The sequence below is a fragment of the Lepisosteus oculatus genome, chromosome 5 (assembly GCF_040954835.1).
Source record: "Lepisosteus oculatus isolate fLepOcu1 chromosome 5, fLepOcu1.hap2, whole genome shotgun sequence".
NCBI classification, from domain to species: domain Eukaryota; kingdom Metazoa; phylum Chordata; class Actinopteri; order Semionotiformes; family Lepisosteidae; genus Lepisosteus; species Lepisosteus oculatus.
Window position 1 is genome coordinate 19880845 of NC_090700.1, and position 23329 is coordinate 19904173.

Sequence of the window (23329 nt, forward strand, 5' to 3'; positions counted from 1 at the left end):
TATTCTTTTGTTATTTTTGTTCAAATGTATTAATGTCAGGTTTCCAGGTTTATCCATTAACCAATAAATTAATCCATTATCTTAGTAATTTAATTTTGGTTTGTGGACCAGTCAGTCTGTCAGTCTGCTTGCAAATTTGGCATAATACCACATTCCCAGGGCTTGTGACAAAGTTTCATAGGAATAATTTACTCCTTAAGTACACAACTCCAAGGCCAACTCTAACTCCATGCAGCAACATCTATAAATCTTTAAAAACTATTAACATCCTCAGGCTCAGAAGAACAGCTGAAACAGTTGAATTAAGCAAACAGTTCAGTCACATTATTAAGAACACATGTGTTTAGAGATTGTCTAATGAATTGTTCCAGAGTTATGTTTCACTGTATATCGACACCTCACTGAAAGCTAAGATCACAATTCCCGATACTTGAATTTATGTTAGGTAAACAAAACCATCCATTAACGCCCTTTGCCTAAGGTATCTGTCTCACTGTCTTTGGAAAAACAAATGCTCCATAGGATCAAGCACCAAACATGGAGAGACCTACCAGATCTTTCTCTGCTTTTTCATCCTGAGCTGTATTCACATCAACAAAGAGGTCAGATTCGTCCTGGGAATTCGAAGAAACAGCCTCACCGGTTTCTTCCAAGCACTGAAGTCTATTAATTAAGGTTCTTAGCAGGTCCATGTAGACATTCAGTAATACGATTCCGGTGTCTTTTGAAAACTGAAGATAAATCAGAATACTTTAGCTCTAGGATAAATCCAGTACGATTACTTAGAAAACATAAGAGCACCATCCAGATTTCTGTTCTTTCTAGTAACAGGATGAATAAGGAGCAATGTTTTAGGCTTTAATTATAAGTTTAATGTGCAAAAAAAACAAAAAAAGACTAAAAAGTACCATTAATCCTAAAACAATATTTAAAAATATAAAAATAATTTGCTATCATCATTGTCAAAGTCAAGTTATATACACATTACATGTTGACAGGTATGAAAAGTCTTAGACACTTGGACTGAAATGGTATTACTCTTCCTTTCTTCACTGTAACACCTTGGGGCAGTTAGCTGTATTACTGCTGTATTACTAAGGAGCTAAGGGGTATGTTAGCTCTTGCTGAACAGTGTTAGCACTGAGTAACAAGACAGTTGCATCAATTAAGAGTTTTCTGTAACATGCAAATCTAGTCAGATCTGTCCTCTTAGAGCAAGGCAGTACCTGAGGCTACCAGCTAACAGTATGGAGTGTTCTTAGCCAAGATGGGCTTTTGACATAAAACACTGCATAATGTAGCCTGCCTATTGAACACACCTTCTTACTGTAGCTTGCCTTAAAGAAAATACTAAGTTGAGTCCTCTCTTATGTAACGGCAGATGAAATATTCATTGTCCTTCTGGCGTGGTGGGGAAGGAGATGTAGATCCAGGCAAAAGAACTTACCATTCCGAAGTTGTCCACACAGGTTTTTATGTAGAGCAGAACATGTTTCACAGCCACGGGAAGGTCACTGGTGTGAAGCTTGGAGACAGCACTTTCAACGCTCTCCTTGAAAGAGTCTTGCAGCATGTAGGTGGCTCCTCTGCTGTAGGCTGCCTTCATCAAACAGGAAAATGAGCCAGGCGCAGAGGGGGGATCAGGAGAAGGGAAGTCTGATGATTTAAACTTGTTTGGGGGGGTGGGGGGGAAGGGGGCAAAGAAACAAAAATGAAGAGAATGAATGCCCTGAAATTTAGAGGCTGTCATGATTTTCATTGTCATGAAACATAAAAAAATTAAAGGAAGGTGATATGCTTAGAAGAAAAGGTATAATCTGTAAAGAAAAGCAAAGTACATAATCTGTCCATTTGGTTTTATAAAAAAGCACATTAAAATCCTTAACAATCTAAACCCAGTCCAATCTATAGTAAAAAAAAAAGAAATGCAATACATTGTCTATATTCAATTTAGTTTTCTTTGGATTGCAGCCAGGCAGCGCAGCAGTGCAGTGGTCGGCATTGGTGCCTCACAGAGCTTGGGTGCTATCAGTGTGGAGTTTGTATGTTCTCCCTGTGTTCAAATGGGTTTCCTCCAGGTGGTTCAATTTCCTCACACAGTCCAAAAACAAACTGGTCGGTTAAACAAACTGGTGTCTGGGAAAACTGGCTCTGGTGTGGGTGTGTGCATGTCTGTTTGTGCTCTGCGATGGACTGACGTCATGTCCATGGTGTACCCTGCCTTGTGCCAGTTGCTAGCTGCTAGCTGGGATGGGCTTTAGCACCCCCATGAGCCTGCACTGGAAGAAATGGTTAAAAAATTGATGGATTACAGTTCCTTGAAAAGGCCTCTGATCCTTGAAGGACTGGGGAGGCTGTGCTTTCTGTGCTACTACACCAAGGCTGTGGAATGATCTCCCTGCAAAAACAGACTTTACAAGCCTGTTGGCACTCTCAAACAACCCTGTCCCAAAAAATACTTTAGTACAGCGCCTTCTGATTCTGTGTTTATTAGATAAAATTATTGTGTATTAATATGTATACATGTATGTGATTTTTGCTTTTCCTTTGTTTTGTTTTAAAGTTCCCTGTGATGATGTGTCATCAAAGGCGCAATATAAAATAAAGATTATCATCAATGAAGCATCGTGACCGAAAAATTACACCCCACAATTCACCACAATGGAATTGTGGGGTGTCACATGGAATGAAAAAGGACATGGATGTGTTTAGCAGCAGGACTTTACCACCCCTTACCAGCTCCTCCCTGGCCTGAGGGGGTATCCAGAGCGAGTAGTAGCGGTAAAACTCCACGATGGCAGGAGGTGTGGCTGTTGAGTCTTCAGCGGACACCAGTTCTTTGTCATACTGCTGCAGAGCCAGGCAGAGAGGCAGCGGGTCCCTCTGGGAGTGCAGCACATCCGACAGGACAGCAATGAGGAACTCGGGGACCACACCGTGCATACCTGGGGAGGGCACGAACAAGGAATCTCCTCAGCGGTCCTTGCTGACCCTTTTCATATTGGACTCAAAACCACAGGCACCAGACTCTCTCTAGGTGTGTGGCCGGAGGGTCACAATTACCAGTCTGAGAAATATTAAAGCAGAAGCCCAATTCTTTGTACACATTTGACTCAGAAAAGCTTGTGCATAGATGAATCAACATTATAAAACGGCAAAAGACAGTAATGCATGAGGAACTAGGAATGACTGGGCAACATGGCTAGTTAAAGCTATTTTCTGTTTCTTTCAAATCAGGTTTCGGGGGAACCAGAGCCTATCACAGCAGCTACGGTCAGCAGCCACCATACCAGTATGTTTTGGACTTTGGAGGAAACACAGGGAGAACATACATAGAACTCCACAGTCCAGAATTGAACCCAGGGCCCAGCATTGTGAGGCAGCAATGCTAACCACTGCGACATTGTGCTGCCAATAGCAAGTTTGTGATTAAAATAATTAAAATGACTAAATAACAAGCAGTTTAAGAGATAGAACAAAGCAGACAATGTAATTTGTTGAGTCAAACGGGAAACTGGCGGGAAAGCTCAAAGCTTACGCTGAACTCTCTCTGCATTTACCTTATACAGAGGTTACATACATGCAGTCTTGCCAGTTGATGGTTAGCAGTCAGTGCAATGCATTTATCCATTGATAAATGGATAACAAACCTTACTGCAGTCTAGATATTGGATGCCAGCAAACAGTTAGCAAAACCAACGTCCTTATGAATTCCATCAAAATAAACCAGCAAATGTCTTGTGCGTTAACAGGTTTTCTACAAAAAGTCTTCTGATGAAAGCCCTGTAAAAGTGAGAGAATTTGATATCAACCCTCAAAGTCAACCCAGAAGTCTACTTATGGACAGATACTTCAGGGGACAAGTGGAAACTAAAGCAATGAGAAATCGGGAATGAAATCAGGAGAATTTTCAACCTTCAAGAAAAGGATGGAATAGATTCTTGGATCAATAAGCTAAGGTTGCTCTAAACAAATGTTAGTGGGACCAGTAGGGGGCGCTCAACCTGCAGTCTGTGTGGATCCTAATGCCCCAGTATAGTAACTGGGACACTATACTGTAAAAAGGGACCATCCTTAAAATGAGAAGTAAAACAGAGCTCCTGACTCTCAGTGGTCATTAAAAATTCCAGGGTGTTTCTTGAAAAGAGGAAGGGTGTTAACCTTGAGTCCTGGTCAAATTTCCCCCTGGCCTTTACCAGTCATGGCCTCCTATTAATCCCCATCTATGAACTGGGTTCATCACTCTGCTCTCCTCCCCACTGAAAGCTTGTGTGTGGCGAGGGTACTGGTGCACCATGGCTGCCGCTGCACGATCCAGCTGGGGCTACAGACTGGTGGTAATAGAAGGGAGCCCCCACTGCCTATAAAGCACTTTGAGCGGAGACTCCAGAAAAGCGTTATACAAGTATAAGGAATTATTATTTTACCATGTTCCTTTTCAGAGATTGCTGGCAACCTGTTTCTGGCTTCCAGTGCTGCTGGGACCAGGGCACTGAAAGGGAAGGTTTGCAGGATGAGATCTTCATTAAGAGCTGACCCCAGCTCTTCACACTCCCCCTCACTGCCCTCCATTATCACGTCCACCATGTCCAGCACATCTGAAAAACAGGAGCAGGTGCTTAAAACCGCTGTCATCCTCCACATTTGCCAGCAGCTCAGAAAAACCAAGCCATGTGCCGTCACAATTTGACAACTGCCTCAGTCTCATTTTTTTTTAACAGGCCTCCCAGAGCAAGTAAAACAGAAACATCTGTAGCATTCCGAAGGGTTTCAATAAAATTGCATTACTGTTACTGTTTCTAATTACTGTTCCAAGGTATGGCCACTGTCATACAATGGCAATGCCAATGGCTGTCTTATTCACACAGAAACTGAATTCATTTCTGAAATGGGGTCTGGTGCACTAAAAGACTGTTAAATTCACCTAGGGGCAGGCTGTATTATGTACAAACTTTCTCCTGTACACCTCCTTCGTGGGGTATCTAAGACTCAACATACAGTACATAAAATTGACTTGACATAATAATCTCCCATACTGTAGGTCCCATAATCACATTTTTTTTTAAGTTTAAGGAAAGTTTATGCTGCAGTAATGTGGTCCTCGCCAGCAACCACCTGGGCTCCATTTTGTGCTCAGTCTCTCTTTGTTCATTTGCATCATCCCTCTCTCATTTCTTTTTCTCCAGCAATGCATTTATTATTTACTGTATATATTTAAGAGTAAGCTATATTTGGTGTGTATGTTAAAGGGTTTTTCATGAATGGCAATAATCTGTACATGCTCATGCAATGGCTAAGAAACGGTAACTTCAGACCCAAGAAAATTAGGGTTACATAAAGACTTGGCACAACAGAGTGGGTGTATTTACTAAGGTAATGATTATTCATAATATAATGTACAGTGCTTTATGAATGCAAGCAGTTATTATTACTGAACAGTATGTCCCCTGTTTCTTTTACCTTTATTCACTCTTTAACTGAAATATTCTCTCCTTGACCCTTTCTGTGACACAGTACTGTTGTTCCTACAGGCATCACTACTTGTTCCTACTTAATCTATTGTCTTATCTATATACACTGCCTAGTGTCAGCATTCCTTATTTTTCTTTCCCACATGCTGAGACACCCAGTGAGGCAAATGCCATTTAGCCTCCACAGAATAACCCTCATTTTAACTGAGAGATATTTGGCATTTGCCTGAATTAGTGGTCATTAAAATTACTGATGAGGTGGCACTGCATGATACTTTTGTTCACCGTGCTCAAACCAGTAGGACATCAGCCACTAGCAGTACCTTTTGTAAATAATCTAGTAGGGCTATACAACGTGGGGCAAAGGCACTTACATCACACAAAGCATGGCTTCAGCTTGCACTAAATGAAGTGTGGTGAATGTCACAATTGTCCCTTCAGAGCTTCTTATTGGATTTGAAGTCTTGCTAAAAGAGTTGCATACATTGAAAAATCACAAAAAAGTATTTGTCAAAGCCAGGCACCCGCCATTCACCAAAACCTTCTTGGCATATTTCTTAGTTCTTCATGTGCTTCCCAAGGCAATAATGAAGCCTCTGGAAAGTCACAAATTCAAAATGTTGTTTTAAAACTAATCATGAGAACCACATGAAAACAGATCATTTTTTCCCAGCAGCTTGCCATTTGTTCCCCCCAAGACTGTGCTTTTAGATCAAAAGTGTGATAAGAGACCACTCCTGCAGACCCAGCTTATTTATTTACTGTTGTTCACTGCTTCACAGAAATGCTCACCGTCAATGTGCGAAACAGGGATACTGGCGGCATCTCCTTCCTGGCCTGTCAGGTTGGCCTGCAGGTAACTTGCCTCCTGAACAAGACTTGCTGCCTTGTCCGTGTACAGGTAGGGGTTTGACACAAGCTTCACGAGAACCTGTGGCAACAGACAGCTGGCTCAGTAGTGCAAAGATAACTGTGGACACCAGCTACAAATGAGACACGACCCATCTGTTTTGTACTTAGTAGCAAATTGATTGCAGGATCGATTTATTGTTTACTGTAGTCTACTGAAGAAGGCTCCACAGTTGAAATGTTGTGTTTCTTCTCTTTTCAACATTGTTTACTGTATATTTTTAAGAGGCATGCTATATTTGGTGTTTAATTATTCTAATTAAAGGGTTTTAAAACATGTCTTGAAAAACGCCAGGGTATATATGCACTGCCCACCACTGACTGAGATGGAACAAAACAGTTAACAACACTCTTCACCTCAGCGTATCAAACACCCACTGATTCTACAAGTACTTTAATCATTTGTGGTCTCTTTTTCTTACCCATGGAAACCTATAACATTCAACTAAATAGAAGTGCACTTCAAAACAAGAACAGCAGGCACTTTATCCAGAGAGTTGTAGGTCTAAGGAAGAAGCTGCCCAGACATGTTGTTGGAAACCAATGTCCTGGATTCTTTGAAGAAACACTGAATGAGATACCTAGATCAATAAGCTTCTAAGTACCAGACAGTCTAGACTGGCTGAATGGCCTCCTCTTGTTTGCAACTTTTCTTATGCTCTTAATCTGCTACGTTGATACAAAACTATGATGTGATACTTACATATTTTTGCTACGAATTTCAAGTGAAGGTCTAAACAGTCTGCTGTACATTATTCACTTCTAGAAATAATTTTTCACAATGTGAAAAATGTATTAACAATCATTTGTGTCATGTGAAGAGATGAGAAGCCCGATTTGTAACTTTTATCTTTGCCCCAGAGATTGTTTTCCACCCAGAAAGAAAGAAAACAGGGATGAAATCATTAGCCTTGGGCTGCTGCTGGCAGCCAGAATGAGCCTCAGGCCAACACTTGAATTCAGCCTCCTCACCCTTTCCAGGAACTGGATCACTGTTTCCTGCTCAGACTGCTGCACAAGAGCGAGGTGATCCAGCCACAGCTCCAGCTCCTGCCATGTGTACTCAAACACACCGCTGTCCTTCAACACCTGCCGTTCACAAAGCGCAAAAGATACAAACAAGAAAACCATGTCAGAACACACTAAATATGGAAAGGACACACAAAAAGAACTGCTGAACAGAATCTGTCAGGATAGCTAAAGACATTCACACTGACTCATCAATGTCTTCTTTCAGACTGGTCATGCAGTAAGAGGTGCTGAATTAAGACTTATGCAATGGAAAGACTTAATTTAAAATACTATACCCAGTGGTCTGTAATCTTTATCCAAGACTATTGTAAAGTTTTTTACAGCAGCATGGTTGCTGCCCTTAATGCTGTGAAGCGGTACTAGTAGACCAGCAGGTGACAATCTAAAGTCTACCACCCATCATTTGTTAAACCATACTTACAATGGCTATCAAAAATATTCACTCCCCTTGGACTTTTTAACATTTTATTGTGTTTCAATATGGAGTCATAATGTATTAAACTGGGAGGTTTTTGCCACTGATTGACAGAAAACATTGTATAAAGTGTCAAAGTGAAAACAGAATTCTACAGAGTCAATATTTGGTAGAGTCATGTTTGGCAGAAATTATAGTCATGAGTTTATTTGGATACATTTCTACCAGCTTTCCACATCTGGACACTGCAATATATGCCTATTCTTCTCTGCAAAATAGCTCAAACTCCCTCAGGTTGGATGGGAAAAGTTGAACAGACAGCAATTTTCATCTCCCGAGACAGATTCTTAATTGGATTGAGGTCCAGGCTTTGATGGACCCCCTCCAGAACATTGACCGTTTTCTTTTTGAGTCACTCCAGTGTGGCTTCGCCTGTGTTTTGGGTCATTGTCCTGCTGGAAAATGAATCTTCTCCCTAATCCCATGTCTCTTGCCGACTGCAGCAGGTCTTCCTCCAGGATTTCTTTGTACTTTCCTGCATTCATTTTTCCTTATATCTTCACAAGTCTTTCAGGCCCTGATGCAGCAAAGCATCTCCATAGCATGATACTGCCACTACCACGCTTCACAGTAGTGCTCTCAGGATTATGTTCACGCTTGCACCAAACATAATGCTTACCTTTGGGAGAAAAAAGTTAATTTTGGTCTTATCAGACCATAGAATCCTCTTTCACTTTGGTCTCAGAGTTTCCCACATGCTTTCTGGCAAAGTATAGTTGAGATTTGATGTAAGTTTTTTTTGTCACTCTCCCAGAAGTACTTTGGAAGGTCCTTTGTTTTCATGATGTAGTTGTTGGTGTTGGGAGTTTTACTAATCAGCTGTAGGACCTCCCAGAGACTGGTATATTTATCCTGAACTCATGTGAAGCACCCTTATTGCACACAGGTGGACTTCATTCAACAAATTATCTGACTTCTAAAAACATTTGGATGCATCAGAGCCTATTTAGGTGTGTCATAGTAAAAGGGGTGAATACTTATGCAATCACTTATTTTCTGTTTAATGTTTATTTTTAAAATTAGTTTTCAATTTGATATAATATAGAGTATTTGTGCTTATCAATGGCAAAAAAAAGTCTCAAATCAATACATTGTGATTCACAATTGTAACACAGTAAAACATGAAAAAGCCCAAAGGGGGTGAATACTTCTGATATCCCACTGCATCACCTACATGTTTCTGAAGCTTACTGGCCACTTATTTGTCCTATTAGGTGGCACTAAAGACTCCAGGTAAATAAATGGAGTAGAAGACAATGGTGCCACTGCTGTTTTCTGCTTCTGTGTGCCTGAGCAACATCAGTGTAAGTGTGAAGTATCGGACAGTTACCTTCACTACCAGCATGCGTGTTGAGGTCTTCAGGTGAGTATTACTACTGGTCACAAACATTTTCAGCAGCAAGTAAAATACAGATTTTTCTCCACTTGCTCTCCCTGGATCCACTGCTTCCTAAAAAGAAAGGAGTACAGGACTCAAGGCTGATAGATCAATAAGAACAACTCAGAGAAGGGAAGAAGGTTAACAAATATTCCAACACCCAGGATGAGACATAAAAAAGTGATCGTCTTTATCAGTACCTGGGCTCTGAACCATGAAAACTTGCTTGCAGGCAAATCCAGGGCCAGCTGTAGCATCTGGTACTGAAGGACTGGGGCTACTTCCTCTCTCATGCCCTTCTCCGTCACGATACCTGGAAAGATTAGGAGGAAACACAGATGCTTCAAAGTCAGTCTTTGTTTCCCATCATTCCTCTACTTGCTCTGCAGGAAAGTCTTTCTACTATTTCTATCAAATAAAACGTAAAGCTGCCCTGCCAATTATCTAAAGCTCCTAGATCAATGGACTACGATGAGAAGAATATTGATCATTTGAGAGACCGTGTGGCCGACAGCAGAGTAGGGATGTGATGGTTTTGACCTGTGGGAGAGCACAGGAGGTGGAGGCTCAAGCCTGAGCCATGTCACTGGGTGAGTGTGAGTGGGATTCTCTGTCCAGCAGAGCACAACGGCGAAGGGAGGATTTTCTCAGACATTCCTGCTTTGTGTAGGCAAGCCTGGGAGTGATTTTAAAGAGAGCAGCCGCTCTATCAATCTGTACTCCCTTGTATGACTCCAGGGACAAAAATGTCCTGACAGACGAGTGTGGTGGTGGGGGGGGTTGGGGGGAGGGGGGAGTCTGGGGCAAGCAAAAAACACAAAAATAACTGGTGAATTAATTTTAAAAAAGCTATTTCTTCACACTGACTGCATCTCTTTCTGTCACAGCATTTTAGTTTTTCCAGAACTGCAGACCTCCAAAACTGTTCTCATTTCATTCAGGCCACCCAGCAGCGTTAAAATCTCTGTTCAAACCAAACTCACCTTTTAAGAGTTTGCTAAAGTCGAAGGTGCTCTGACTGATCAGATGAGGCACGACCTTCTGATAAAGACAAATGACCTTGAGGATGACGGCTTTCAATATAGTGGTCTCTGGGTCATCAAAACCTACAAGGCAACACCCAAAAGTAAGGTTAAAAGTACTACTGCAGGAATCAGGAAAAGGAGGAGGTATCATAATTCAATTTCTGAGCCCCTGAGAAAACTACAAAACCAAGCACAAAAGCAGTGGCAGCCTCTTTTGGACTGCTGAGAGAGTTCTAATGGATTTTACGGTAAATCTGAACAAAGACTAACAAATGTAAAGAGCTGTTTGTGTGTATAGCCAATAACCTAAAACAAATCAATGACATTATATAATTCAAATGCATTTAACAAAATGTGACATGTTCTTTTAAATACAGCATACATTATCGCCAAGGGCTTTTTTATTCAGTATTAAGATTATTTTATCTATCAAATCTCTTTCAAGACATCAAAAAGCTTTTTGAAGAAATGTTGAGATCTATCAAAAACAGCTTCATACGACCTTATAGAGTGCTCAATGACAATCACACTGTTATAAGAATATTAAAGTTTCTGTTGTTACTGTACAACAATAATAATAAGATAATAACCAAGGGTTCACATATTTTTGTATTAGTTTAAGTGTGGCATCTTTCTTGTGGGCTCTTTGTGAACAGATGTGTTGAATGACAATATAACATATTATCACTAATTATTTCCACCTTCCAGATTTTCAGATTCCTTCTTTCTCTCATCTTTCAGGTCTCCCTCTTCCCCCTTTTCTTTCTTGGTAAGGGACTGCCATGTTGCCACAATGTTGGTCAAGTCTGGCAAAACCTAGAAGCAAAGAATTAAAAGTCTCAATGTTTTTGTGTGAGCACATCAAAACAAAAGAAGGACAAGTTGCCTGAATTTCAGTTTTGCTTGAGGTTAGTGGCACGTTTCCTTAAATTAAATTACATTTCCATAAATTAATGTCATGTAATTTCCATAACATTTTGTAAAAATCTAATTTCCATAAACTGTCTTTAAGCACCTAGTGGCACAGTTTTTATATCGCAAGTAGAAATGATATATTGACTGATCCACAATGATGTACAGATATGGCCAGTCTGCAGGTACAAAAGAAACTCTTGTCTTTATTCATTCAAAAAATAAGTTACATTATACACTCAAGTGTTTAAGAAGTTACATATTACCCAATTTAATTACCGTTTTTAAAACATACACCTTTCAGTAGTACCCCAATTAAAAAAAATAAGTAATTCATCCCTTTTCTAACCGCTTCTTCCAATACAAGGTTGCAGGGAAGCCACAACCTATCCCAACAAGCAACTGGTGCACCCTGGCTTGGCTGCCAGTCCATCACAGGGCATAATTCAAACAACAGACACACTCACTCACACCAGCTTCAGTTTTATCTGAAGCCAATTAACCTACCAGTATGGTTTTGGACTATAGGAGAAAACCAGAGCACCTGAAAAAAAACCTTCGCAAACACGTGGACAGCACACAAACTCCACACAGACAGGACACCAGGTCAGGAAAAGAACCCAGGGCCCCAACAATGCTATCCACTGCCTGACTGTGCTGCCCTAAGACTACACAATAAATTATCTAAAGCATACCTACAAATCAACAAACCCATTATGCGTGTATTTGGAAAGCATAGTAAAGCTATAAAAAAAAGAATTTTACTAAAAATACCCAAAGAACTTTCCCTTGTTTCAGAGGATCCTGCAGTGATTTTAAGTACCCCAGGAGTTCCCCATATGCCCCTTTTAGGAAAGCAGCTTCGGCCATGAAAACAATGAGAGAACCTGCAAAGATAGTTCATTCACCTTGCTGAGGGCTTCCCTGTACTGTTGAACAAAGTCCTCCATCATGCTGACAGAATAGACATCAGAGTTCTGCCACACTGTCTTAAGCTGACAGTACTCAATGTTCTTCAAGGCTCTTTTCAGGATGAAGGAGACTAGGGAGAGAGTGGTGTGCTTCACAGCGTTGTTACCCATCTATGAAAAAAACACGCACACTCCAGTTAACAAAGCCTCCTGAACTTATTCTGCAATGTAGGATGCCTAGCTTTCACTGTAAAAGTTTCCAAACAGTGGTGAAAATATCGTGCTTAAACAACAAGATTTATACAGTCACAACATAATAATATACAACCTCCATCAAGAAGCTTATTTTTGCTTATTATTTCTATATAGGTTATAAACAAGGGGAAGACATTATTTTTATACTTCTCTCAATTCATCATTATGTTACCTTTTAAAAAATATTTTTAAATGAATGAAATTCACAAACGTCAAAATGTTAAGGTATTGTCATCATGCACAAACTGTCAAGGTCTACCTAATTTTGAAATTGATAGGTGTTTAAAAGCGAAAAATGGCCATAAGAAGAACTTTTCTTATGTGAAATTAAGAACATACTGTCTTATACTATGTGAGATTTGGGCTTTTCTAGGAATTGGAATCATTCTGCAGAAAATAAATTCCTGGGGGCAGTGTCAGAGGGGCCGCCGGTTAAAGGGTAACTCACGTTAAGCCCCTGGGTGAAAAAGGCTTTGTTGCAGATGAAAGGGAGGGATGTCACCATCACCATGGACAGGAGACGAGGCAGAGGAATGAACTCCTCGTTAGAGAAAGCCCTGGACACCTCTGGCTGGGCCTCGTAAATCTAGGGTCACAGAAAGGGCACACTTAATTCCTCCTCATCAGTGGGAATCAGGCAGGGTCAAATTAGAAAGCTTCCACAGAGGGAGAAGTTAATCCAATCTATTGCGTTAGTCCCTATAAAACATATAATTACTGGTGAGTAGCAAATCTCAGCTGGAAAAGCTGGAGAGCTTCACAGTAATGGTGGATGGCTTCTCTATTCTAGCGTTAATCATATTCGGGAATCTGGGAATCACACACGAGCCTCATCTGTAATAAAAATTGATTAAGACATCTTTTTTTCACTGTAGAAATATTGTTTATTAGGCCATTTCGATTAATGTCTGATGCTGAGTGCTTGATTCAATCATTTATAAAATTAAGGGTTTATTTCTGCAGCTCTTTGCTCTGTGGGCTCCCTAATGCTCTTCTCAAAAAGCAGCAATATGTCCAAAACTCTGCGGCAAGACTTTAAACTCCAGACCCCGCAGTTAAATCTCTACAATGGTCATATACAGTGCCTTGCGAAAGTATTCGGCCCCCTTGAACTTTTCAACCTTTTGCCACATTTCAGGCTTCAAACATAAAGATATAATTTTTTTATTTTATGTGAAGAATCACCAACAAGTGGGACACAATTGTGAAGTGGAACGAAATCTATTGGATTTTTGAAACTTTTTTAACTAATAAAAAAATGAAAAGTGGGGCGTGCAAAATTATTCGGCCCCTTTACTTTCAGTGCAGCAAACTCACTCCAGAAGTTCAGCGAGGATCTCTGAATGATCCAATGTTGTCCTAAATGACTGATGGTGATAAATAGAATCCACCTGTGTGTAATCAAGTCTCTGTATAAATGCACCTGCTCTGTGATAGTCTCAAGGTTCTGTTGAAAGCGCAGAGAGCATCATGAAGACCAAGGAACACACCAGGCAGGTCCGTAATACTGTTGTGGAGAAGTTTAAAGCCGGATTTGGATACAAAAAGATTTCCCAAGCTTCAAACATCCCAAGGAGCACTGTGCAAGCGATCATCTTGAAATGGAAGGAGTATCAGACCACTGCAAATCTACCAAGACCTGGCCGTCCCTCTAAATTTCAGCTCAGACAAGGAGAAGACTGATCAGAGATGCAGCCAAGAGGCCCATGATCACTCTGGATGAACTGCAGAGAACTACAGCTGAGGTGGGAGAGTCTGTCCATAGGACAACAATCAGTCTTACACTGCACAAATCTGGCCTTTATGGAAGAGTGGCAAGAAGAAAGCCATTTCTCAAAGATATCCATAAAAAGTGTCGTCTAAAGTTTGCCACAAGCCACCTGGGAGACACCCCAAACATGTGGAAGAAGGTGCTCTGGTCAGATGAAACCAAAATCGAACTTTTTGGCCACAATGCAAAACGATATGTTTGGCGTAAAAGCAACACAGCTCATCACCCTCAACACACCATCCCCACTGTCAAACATGGTGGTGGCAGCATCATGGTTTGGGCCTGCTTTTCTTCAGCAGGGACAGGGAAGATGGTTAAAATTGAGGGGAAGATGGATGCAGCCAAATACAGGACCATTCTGGATGAAAACCTGTTGGAGTCTGCAAAAGACCTGAAACTGGGACGGAGATTTATCTTCCAACAAGACAATGATCCCAAACATACAGCAAAATCTACAAAGGAATGGTTCACAAATAAACGTATCCAGGTGTTTGAATGGCCAAGTCAAAGTCCAGACCTGAATCCAATCGAGAATCTGTGGAAAGAGCTGAAAACTGCTGTTCACAAACGCTCTCCATCCAACCTCACTGAGCTCGAGCTGTTTTGCAAGGAAGAATGGGCAAGAATTTCAGTCTCTCGATGTGCAAAACTGATAGAGACATACCCCAAGCGACTTGCAGCTGTAATCGCAGCAAAAGGTGGCTCTACAAAGTATTAACGCAAGGGGGCCGAATAATTTTGCACGCCCCACTTTTCATTTTTTTTATTAGTTAAAAAAGTTTCAAAAATCCAATAGATTTCGTTCCACTTCACAATTGTGTCCCACTTGTTGGTGATTCTTCACATAAAATAAAAAATTTATATCTTTATGTTTGAAGCCTGAAATGTGGCAAAAGGTTGAAAAGTTCAAGGGGGCCGAATACTTTCGCAAGGCACTGTATAAAGTCACTTATTCTATCATTTCTATGGTGACAATACTCAAATCTACATCCTTACTAAACCTGACATTGATGTGGCTCTCTTCTCTCTAATTGGATCTCCGACATAAAAACATGGATGGCTCAAAATTTTCTTTATCTAAGCTGACAAGACTGAAGTCATGCTTATTGGCACCCCCATCAACTTTGTAAAGCCGATTCTGTAACCCTATCTGTGGATGGTACTGTACTTGAACTTCAGTCTAAAATGAAAAACTTAGGGGTGAATATTTGATTTAGCCTTGACATTCGACCCACATGTGCAACATATTGTCAAAACATCTTTCTTTGACCTCAGAAATATCGCTAGACTACTCCTATGTTATCACTAACTGAGGCTGAAAAGCTGATCACCAAATTTGTCTGCTGTAACGGTCCAGTCACTGGGGTTTCTAAATCCACATTGAACAAACTCCAGTATGTCCAAAGTTCTGCAGCCACAAACCTGACCAGGTCTAGGGCAAGTGATCACATTACTCCTATCCTGGAGTCTTTGCACTGGCTTCCTGTCAAGTTTAGTGTCAACTTAAAAATCCTCATGCTGACCTACAAGACTCTGCATGGGTTGACACCTCAGGACCTGTCTGAGCTACTATCATCCTACTCCTCACCTTGCCATCTTCGCTCTTCTAATTCTGGTCTCCTATCTGTCCCGTCTACACACTATGAGTGACAAGGCCTTCTCCTGTTATGCCCGAAAGCTTTGGAACTCTATCCCCAAGGATATCAGAGAATCACCTTCTCTAAACTCCTTCAAATCTAGACTCAAAACCTTCTTCTTTAGAAGTACCTTTACTTAACTGGTTCTGTTCTTTATCCCTCTGCTCCTACTATATTCAATACCCCCCATCTACTCTTATGAATTTTTTTATTGTCTCTCTGTAAAGCACTTTGAGAAGACACATTTAAAGGCGCTATCTTATAATAAACTTTATTATTATATTATTATTATTCAATATAAGATCTTATTATTGATTTTTAAGGCTATGAATAATCTGGCTCCCTCATATATGTTTGACTCCTTTGTGTTCACACCCCCTTCTGTTGGCTCTGCTCAGTTTTTAAGGTTGTTCATTTGCTCGCAGGACCTAGGATTAAATCTTTATTAAAGATTAGAGCTTTTTCTGTTGCTGCTCCATTGGTATGAAATGCCCTTCCACAGACTCTATGACAGACAAAGAATCAAAATTATTTGATTATTTTCAAACCTAAACTTAATTAATTAATGCTTTTACTAGGACTTATATCCGATTATTTTACAGTTTCTGCAGTACGTTCTTATTTCATTTTATGTACTTTTGATATTTTTTTATTTTATTTTTTGTATATCTTATTACTATGTACTGATTTGGAAAAGTAATTTATTAATAAAAGTTACCATTATTATTCATTTACACACATCAAATCATGGCCTGAAATTTCAACAACAAAATGGAAAGAAAATTTACATCTCAGTAAAAATAATTATATTCACTTTTACAATATCACATTTTATTATTCATTTTTAGTTCCCTGTTAGATGGATTCATGCATACTTCTTTTACATTCATAGAGATGTATGATTCATCTTAGATTACCCATTGTTTTCCACACAGCTCATGGACCCTGAGACAATAAAGAGAATATAATGTTTAAAAGACTGACACGCTATCTCAAACCCCTTCATAGCTCTGTGTACCTTCTTGAGGAGGTTGATGTTGTCCTTCCACGCTGTCTTCTGTCTCGGTACAAAGGAATATTGAGTCTCTTTGAAGTACCTCTGCAGCAAATCAGGACAGACTTTCAGAATACTGACCACCAGCTCAGCCACGAGTTCATCTTCCGTGGCCTGCTTCAGTCCCACAATGAACTGCAGCAGGACAACATTCCCGGACCTGAAAGGAAAGAAGAAATAACGAAAGTGCCCAGAAAATGTCCCTGCTCTCAAACTGACAATACTGACTAATCAATCAAGACTAATCAAAAGAGGCTTTTCAAGATCATCTTCTCCCTTTTCTTCCTCCTTTGTCACACCCCTGTATTTTATTCTGCCATGAAAAAGACAGGTATAACTACATAATTAAACTAACGACAGATGAAACACTTTTATAGTTTATAAAGTATATTTCAATTATCCAACTCTAAAAGCTAAGCACACCTACCCTGTTTGGTAGTTAGTGGCTAATTAATCTAACGATTATATCCAGCATTTCTTGAAAGAAGGTATCAACATGGATGGGTAATGTGTTCCACACTCCTACCACCTTTTGAGTAAAGAAGTACCTCATGCTCATGCTTTTCAGTGCAGTTTTATGTACTTTCCACTTGTTTCTTGTGGTTCGTGTGTCACTGTTGATTCTGAATAAATCCACTGATTTGACTTTACCTTTGTGGATTTTGAATGCTGGCTGAAGGTGATTAAAGACACAGATCTGTTTTCTGCCAGCTCCCTTACACAGTTCTGATTGGCATTGTGAAATCATAAGTGCAGTGATGGAGTTTCAGTTCTGTCTTTGGCAGCTTGTAAAAGCCTGCTGGCACTTCCAAGCCTGAAGCATAACCAGCACTTAATAATACTATATACTTTGCAGGACAGAGATTTTCTTGTAAGGGATTTACGGAATCTTGATGTGTTTTCTTAAATACCTCATGGCTGCTGCACACATTCCAGTGAAAACATTGGGTTTGCTTTGCATGGGCAATTCACATACAAAGGGATATATGAGAAACTTCACACTTCACCACTTTCCCATTTTCATGGCAAATAAGGGTTTTGTTTCCACACACATAATGTGCAAATTGCAAAAATTAAAAGTACAACTCCACCATAGAAGAAAAACAATCTTAACACAGTAGTTACCTCCCAGCTGTTCCTAGGCTTTGGTCATAGAAATTAATGCCATGATTAAGGGAACAGCAGAGATCCAGGAGGAAGTTGTGAGTCAGCTCTCGCACCACCATCCTCCCAGCCTCACCAGGGTCCACAGCCATCTGAGGAAAAGAAACAAAACATAAATCCAGAAAAATGAAACAACACTTCTCTTTCTGTTGCTGGATGACAATCTCTGCTGTTTTTAACATTTGTTCTATCTCCTTATACACCTATCCAATTTTTAATTGCCAGTTGTGTCACTTCATGTCCCGGTTCACACTTCCTCCAATCTGCCCCACCTTCGAGTCACCCATCTTCACAGGGCTCAGGCTACACGGCACCTGCAGGAAGTGTCCCTTGCAGACAGGACCACAAGCCTGCTGGTGTCTGGGAAATCGTAGGGGTCATGTGTCATCGGAAGCCAAAATGCCCCTAGCTGAATTATACTGACCGCACTCCGAGTGTCAGTCCGCCAACTATGCTCCTCTCCTTGACAAATCCTGGTCACAGTCGGCTAGTGACTCAGGAGCCAATCCGCGACACCAGCATCACATTACTCAGACTGAGGGATAACTTTACTGACTGAGCCCTCCTCCATTAAAACTGAAAAACAACAGCAGGGACAAACCTTGGACTCCTCTGGGATGGCATCTGCTATTCCATTCCACTTGTACAGGGAGGCAATGTGAGCCAGCACTGCAGAACTGAAGAAGCGCACTTTTTGAGTCTTACTTATTGCTTTGTTTTGAACAACCTGAAAAGCAAAAATACAAAACCTCAGGAGAAATTGATTCAGAATGTACAATATGTTTTGCTTCAATTCCTCAATTCAATTTAGTGAACAGTGGGATGGCCATTCACAGTTTTATAGAGTATTTGTTGTCGAGGGGTTCTTGGGTTCAAACCCCAGCTCTGCCAGAGTTTTATAAAGCTCTGTTTTTCTGTTTAGATATAAAATAGAGGAGCAGCAGTCCTCCATTTCTGTAAGCACTCTGTAAGTTGGATGGAAGCATTAGTATAAAGAAGACTATGTTTACTCTTTTACTTATTTTGCTAGAATTCAGACTTAAAATTCCAGTCAAACTCCAAGTCATTTGCAATCTGTTGGACGGTGCCAGATAAAATTTGGCAAAATCTTTTTAGGAATTACAAACTCTAAGTAACACAAAAAGTAATCTTAAAATAAGATGCTAGAGTCACAGTCATAGAAACATGAGATCTCTTCCTTATTACCGAGGTGTTACCAGTAGTACTGGGAATCCACTAAACAATTCAGTTTCTATCATTTCATGAGAACTAAAAAGAGATAAGAAGAAAAAGCAGGCATTACTTCCTTTTACTGTGCCTCTTTTACTGTGTGTAAAGAGCCTTAAGAAAAATCCTATGTCTGTCTAAAAAAAAAATGTCAATAGCTTAATCGCCACACAGAAAAAAACACAGAAGACATGACGCACATCTGGCACAGAGTTTGAGACTTCTGCCACAAGCCTTGACCATTCATCAGAGACCTCCATTACATTGGAAATGAACGAAAAATGTGAAAGCACAACAATATTATTGCGTAAAGCCTGTGTAGTCAGAAAAAATACCTATTGGAATGAACTATCTGAAATAAAAATCACAGGCTTTTCTGCAAACAGTTTTTACACCACATATTACTCATCTATTCTAGAAATACAGAACGGTAAATATGCACAAAAAAGAATCTAAAATGTTTAAATACATCAAAACTTACTTTAGTCTGTAGTGTAGACAACAGGAGATTGATAGAAGAAATTCTATCATCCTTCAGCCCCGTGCTTAAAATATCAGTAAGGAAATCTAGAGCAAAGAAAAATAAGGTTGTCTTTAATATTAAAGTCTATTTAAAGATGTCTGTCTGAGTTTTAACCAAATATCAGTGGACATTACTGGTAGCATGACTTATGTGAACCTGAAAAATAATATATATATAAGAAAAACAAATATTACCCTTTGTCTCAAGAACTTGTCCTATTGTCTGGTTGTCACCGGAAATTAGAAATGAAACTGCAAACTGGATGTAAGCCAAGCGAATATCAGGCTTGCCCTGGTTTAATGAAAAAGGACACTTATATCAGCAGAGCAAAAACAGTTTATTACCGATATAGTTATGCGCTGATCTGAATCCAAATAAAAAAGAAATGCCAGGGTTAAGCAACACAACTTTTATTAACTACTCTATTTACTTCTTAGCACAAATATCCTTAAATATCCACAAATAACACCCGAAGAAGGCCCCAGAGCCAAAATGTTGCATTTCTTTTCTTCTCTTTTCAGCATGGAATAAACCTTTACTTGTCCCTTTGTAGCCTACGCAAGCTGACGCAGCTACCTACTTGCTGAAGTGGTAAATCTAATCTCAGGTGACAAACAACACATAACAGATTCCACTATGTCATTATTTATTTAACAAAAAATAAGCCAACATGCAGAAGCCATGTGTGAAAAAGTAAGTACACCCCAGGATTCAGTAGAACCACCTTTAGCAGCAATAACTTGAAGTAATCGTTTTCTGTACGAGTTTATCAGTCTCTCACATGGTTTTGGAGGAATTTTGGCCCACTCTTCTTTACAACATTGCTTCAGTTCATTGATGTTTGAGGGCATTCGTTTATGCACAGCTCCCTTAAGGTCCCGCCACCACATTGTTTCAGAAATCTTGTGGTTTGTTCAGATGCAACTTTGCAAACCTAAGCCGTGCTGCCTCGTTCTTTTTGGAGAGAAGGGGCTTTTCCTGGCTACCCTTCCATGAAAGTCATACTGTACCTGTTCAGTCTTTTTCTGATCGCACTGTCATTAATATTTAACGTACAATCCCTAGATGTAGCTCTTGGGTTCTTTGCGATTTCTCTGAGCATTATGCGGTCTGACCTTGGGGTGAATTTGCGGGGACGCCCACTCCTGGGAAGATCGGCAACTGTATTGAATGTTCTCCATTTGTAAATAATCCTTCTCACTGTAGAAGGATGGATTTCAAATTTTTTGGAAAAGGCCTTATAACCCTTCAAGTGCATTTGATTAGCAGCATCTGGTTGCTAATTACCTTCTTAATTCCTATGGGAGCAGTAAGGGTGTTCTTAATTTTGACCACATAGTTTCTGCATATTGGCTTACTTTTTGTTGAATAAATAATGACATAGCGAAATCTGTTATATGTTGCAAAGGAACAAGTAATAGGTTTATTCCATGCTGAAAAAAAGAAGAAAGAGAACACAACGTTTCGGCCGTGGAGCCTTCTTCAGGTGTGAGAGAGACAGGGCAGTAGGCAAAGGTAAAGTAGCTGGAGAACAAAGGTTGGGAGGGAGGAGGAGTGAGAGGCGGGAGAGGGCCCCAATGGAGGGATCATCCTGTAGGATGGAAAAATTCTGGTTAATGGTCCTGGGGATAGGAAGTGTGTTAGGGTGGTAAGGAAGCACCAAGGGAATGCGGTTGTTACGGCGGGAGTTCCTGATCGGGTTGATGGTCCGGGGGGTGTTTTTGGCTCGGGCAAGGGCCCTGTCAATCACACTGCTGGGATATCCTCTGTTGATAAAAAATGAGTACATTTCGAGGGCTTGGTTCTTGAAGTCGATGTCGTCGCTGCATAGTCTTCGTAACCTAAGGAACTGTGAAAAAGGAAGAGAGTTTTTAGTGTGGTTGGGGTGAAATGAGCTGTACAGGAGGTAGCTGTGTGAATCCGTGGGTTTGTAATAAACTGAAGTGGAAAGTCGGGGGTAGTTGATAGACAAGTGGATGTCTAGAAACGGAAGAGTGGTGGAAGATATGTGAACTGTATATTTGAGGGACGGGTGGAAGTTGGTGAAATGGTGCAGGAAGAACTCGAGCTGATCGTTGGAGCATGTGGCGGCACCGACGCAATCATCAATATATCGTTTGTAGAGGTCAGGGACATAGCCAGTGTAGGAGGCGAAGAAGCGTTCTTCTACCCAGCCGACAAAAATGTTGGCATAGCTGGGTCCCATTCTGGTGCCCATGGCAACTCCACTGACCTGTTGGTAAAAAAGATTATTGAAAGAGAATGCGTTCAGTGTGAGGACCAATTCTGCAAGGCGTACCAGGGTGTGGGTGGGTGGATCAAGCACTGTGCGTTTGTCCAGCGTGTGCTTGAGTGCTGTAAGGCCGTCATTATGGGGAATGACGGTGTACAGAGATGTGATGTCCATGGTAAAAATGTGGCATTCGGTACCCTGAAATTGGAAATCATTGAAAAGTTGGAGCGCGTGGTTGGTGTCTTTGATGTATGAGGGAAGATCTTCAACCAGCGGTCTCATGAGGCTGTCGAGAAAGGCTGAGATGTAAGTAGTTGGACAGTTACATGCTGATACGATGGGGCGTCCAGGGGTGTCCGGTTTGTGGATTTTGGGGAGGAGGTAAAATTGAGATACCTGTGGATGTTCCATGATGAGCCGGTTCGCCTCCTGGGGGAGCTCGTTACTGCTGATAAGAAGGGAAATGGTGGATACCACTCCCTTTTGGTAGTCAGTGGTAGGGTCCTGTTGGAGAGGGAGGTAGGCAGAAGTGTCAGTTAGTTGTCTAGAGGCTTCAAAGATATATAGATCCTTACGCCACACCACAACAGCACCTCCTTTGTCCGCTGGTTTGATGACGATATCATCCCTGTTGCGGAGAGACTGGAGCGCCTGATTTTCTCCTCACCCCAGGAGAAAATCAGGCGCTCCAGTCTCTCCGCAACAGGGATGATATCGTCATCAAACCAGCGGACAAAGGAGGTGCTGTTGTGGTGTGGCGTAAGGATCTATATATCTTTGAAGCCTCTAGACAACTAACTGACACTTCTGCCTACCTCCCTCTCCAACAGGACCCTACCACTGACTACCAAAAGGGAGTGGTATCCACCATTTCCCTTCTTATCAGCAGTAACGAGCTCCCCCAGGAGGCGAACCGGCTCATCATGGAACATCCACAGGTATCTCAATTTTACCTCCTCCCCAAAATCCACAAACCGGACACCCCTGGACGCCCCATCGTATCAGCATGTAACTGTCCAACTACTTACATCTCAGCCTTTCTCGACAGCCTCATGAGACCGCTGGTTGAAGATCTTCCCTCATACATCAAAGACACCAACCACGCGCTCCAACTTTTCAATGATTTCCAATTTCAGGGTACCGAATGCCACATTTTTACCATGGACATCACATCTCTGTACACCGTCATTCCCCATAATGACGGCCTTACAGCACTCAAGCACACGCTGGACAAACGCACAGTGCTTGATCCACCCACCCACACCCTGGTACGCCTTGCAGAATTGGTCCTCACACTGAACGCATTCTCTTTCAATAATCTTTTTTACCAACAGGTCAGTGGAGTTGCCATG

The 23329-nt window shown here is 40.9% G+C and overlaps 1 protein-coding gene across 1 annotated transcript in view; it reads right to left on the reverse strand.

Annotated features, from left to right (window-relative positions):
- Positions 1-23329, reverse strand: part of urb1 (URB1 ribosome biogenesis homolog) — a 51863-nt gene that overhangs the window by 22750 nt on the left and 5784 nt on the right. The window contains exons 5-21 of the mRNA XM_069190191.1: positions 19939-20035; positions 19703-19788; positions 18596-18721; positions 17956-18086; positions 16795-16990; positions 12817-12954; positions 12111-12284; positions 10992-11106; positions 10249-10371; positions 9466-9578; positions 9218-9337; positions 7353-7469; positions 6264-6402; positions 4428-4598; positions 2737-2945; positions 1448-1669; positions 552-731 (exon numbers count right to left, since the gene is read on the reverse strand). Coding sequence (XP_069046292.1) covers positions 552-731; positions 1448-1669; positions 2737-2945; positions 4428-4598; positions 6264-6402; positions 7353-7469; positions 9218-9337; positions 9466-9578; positions 10249-10371; positions 10992-11106; positions 12111-12284; positions 12817-12954; positions 16795-16990; positions 17956-18086; positions 18596-18721; positions 19703-19788; positions 19939-20035 — 2457 coding nt within the window. The remainder of the gene's footprint in view (positions 1-551; positions 732-1447; positions 1670-2736; positions 2946-4427; positions 4599-6263; positions 6403-7352; positions 7470-9217; positions 9338-9465; positions 9579-10248; positions 10372-10991; positions 11107-12110; positions 12285-12816; positions 12955-16794; positions 16991-17955; positions 18087-18595; positions 18722-19702; positions 19789-19938; positions 20036-23329) is intronic.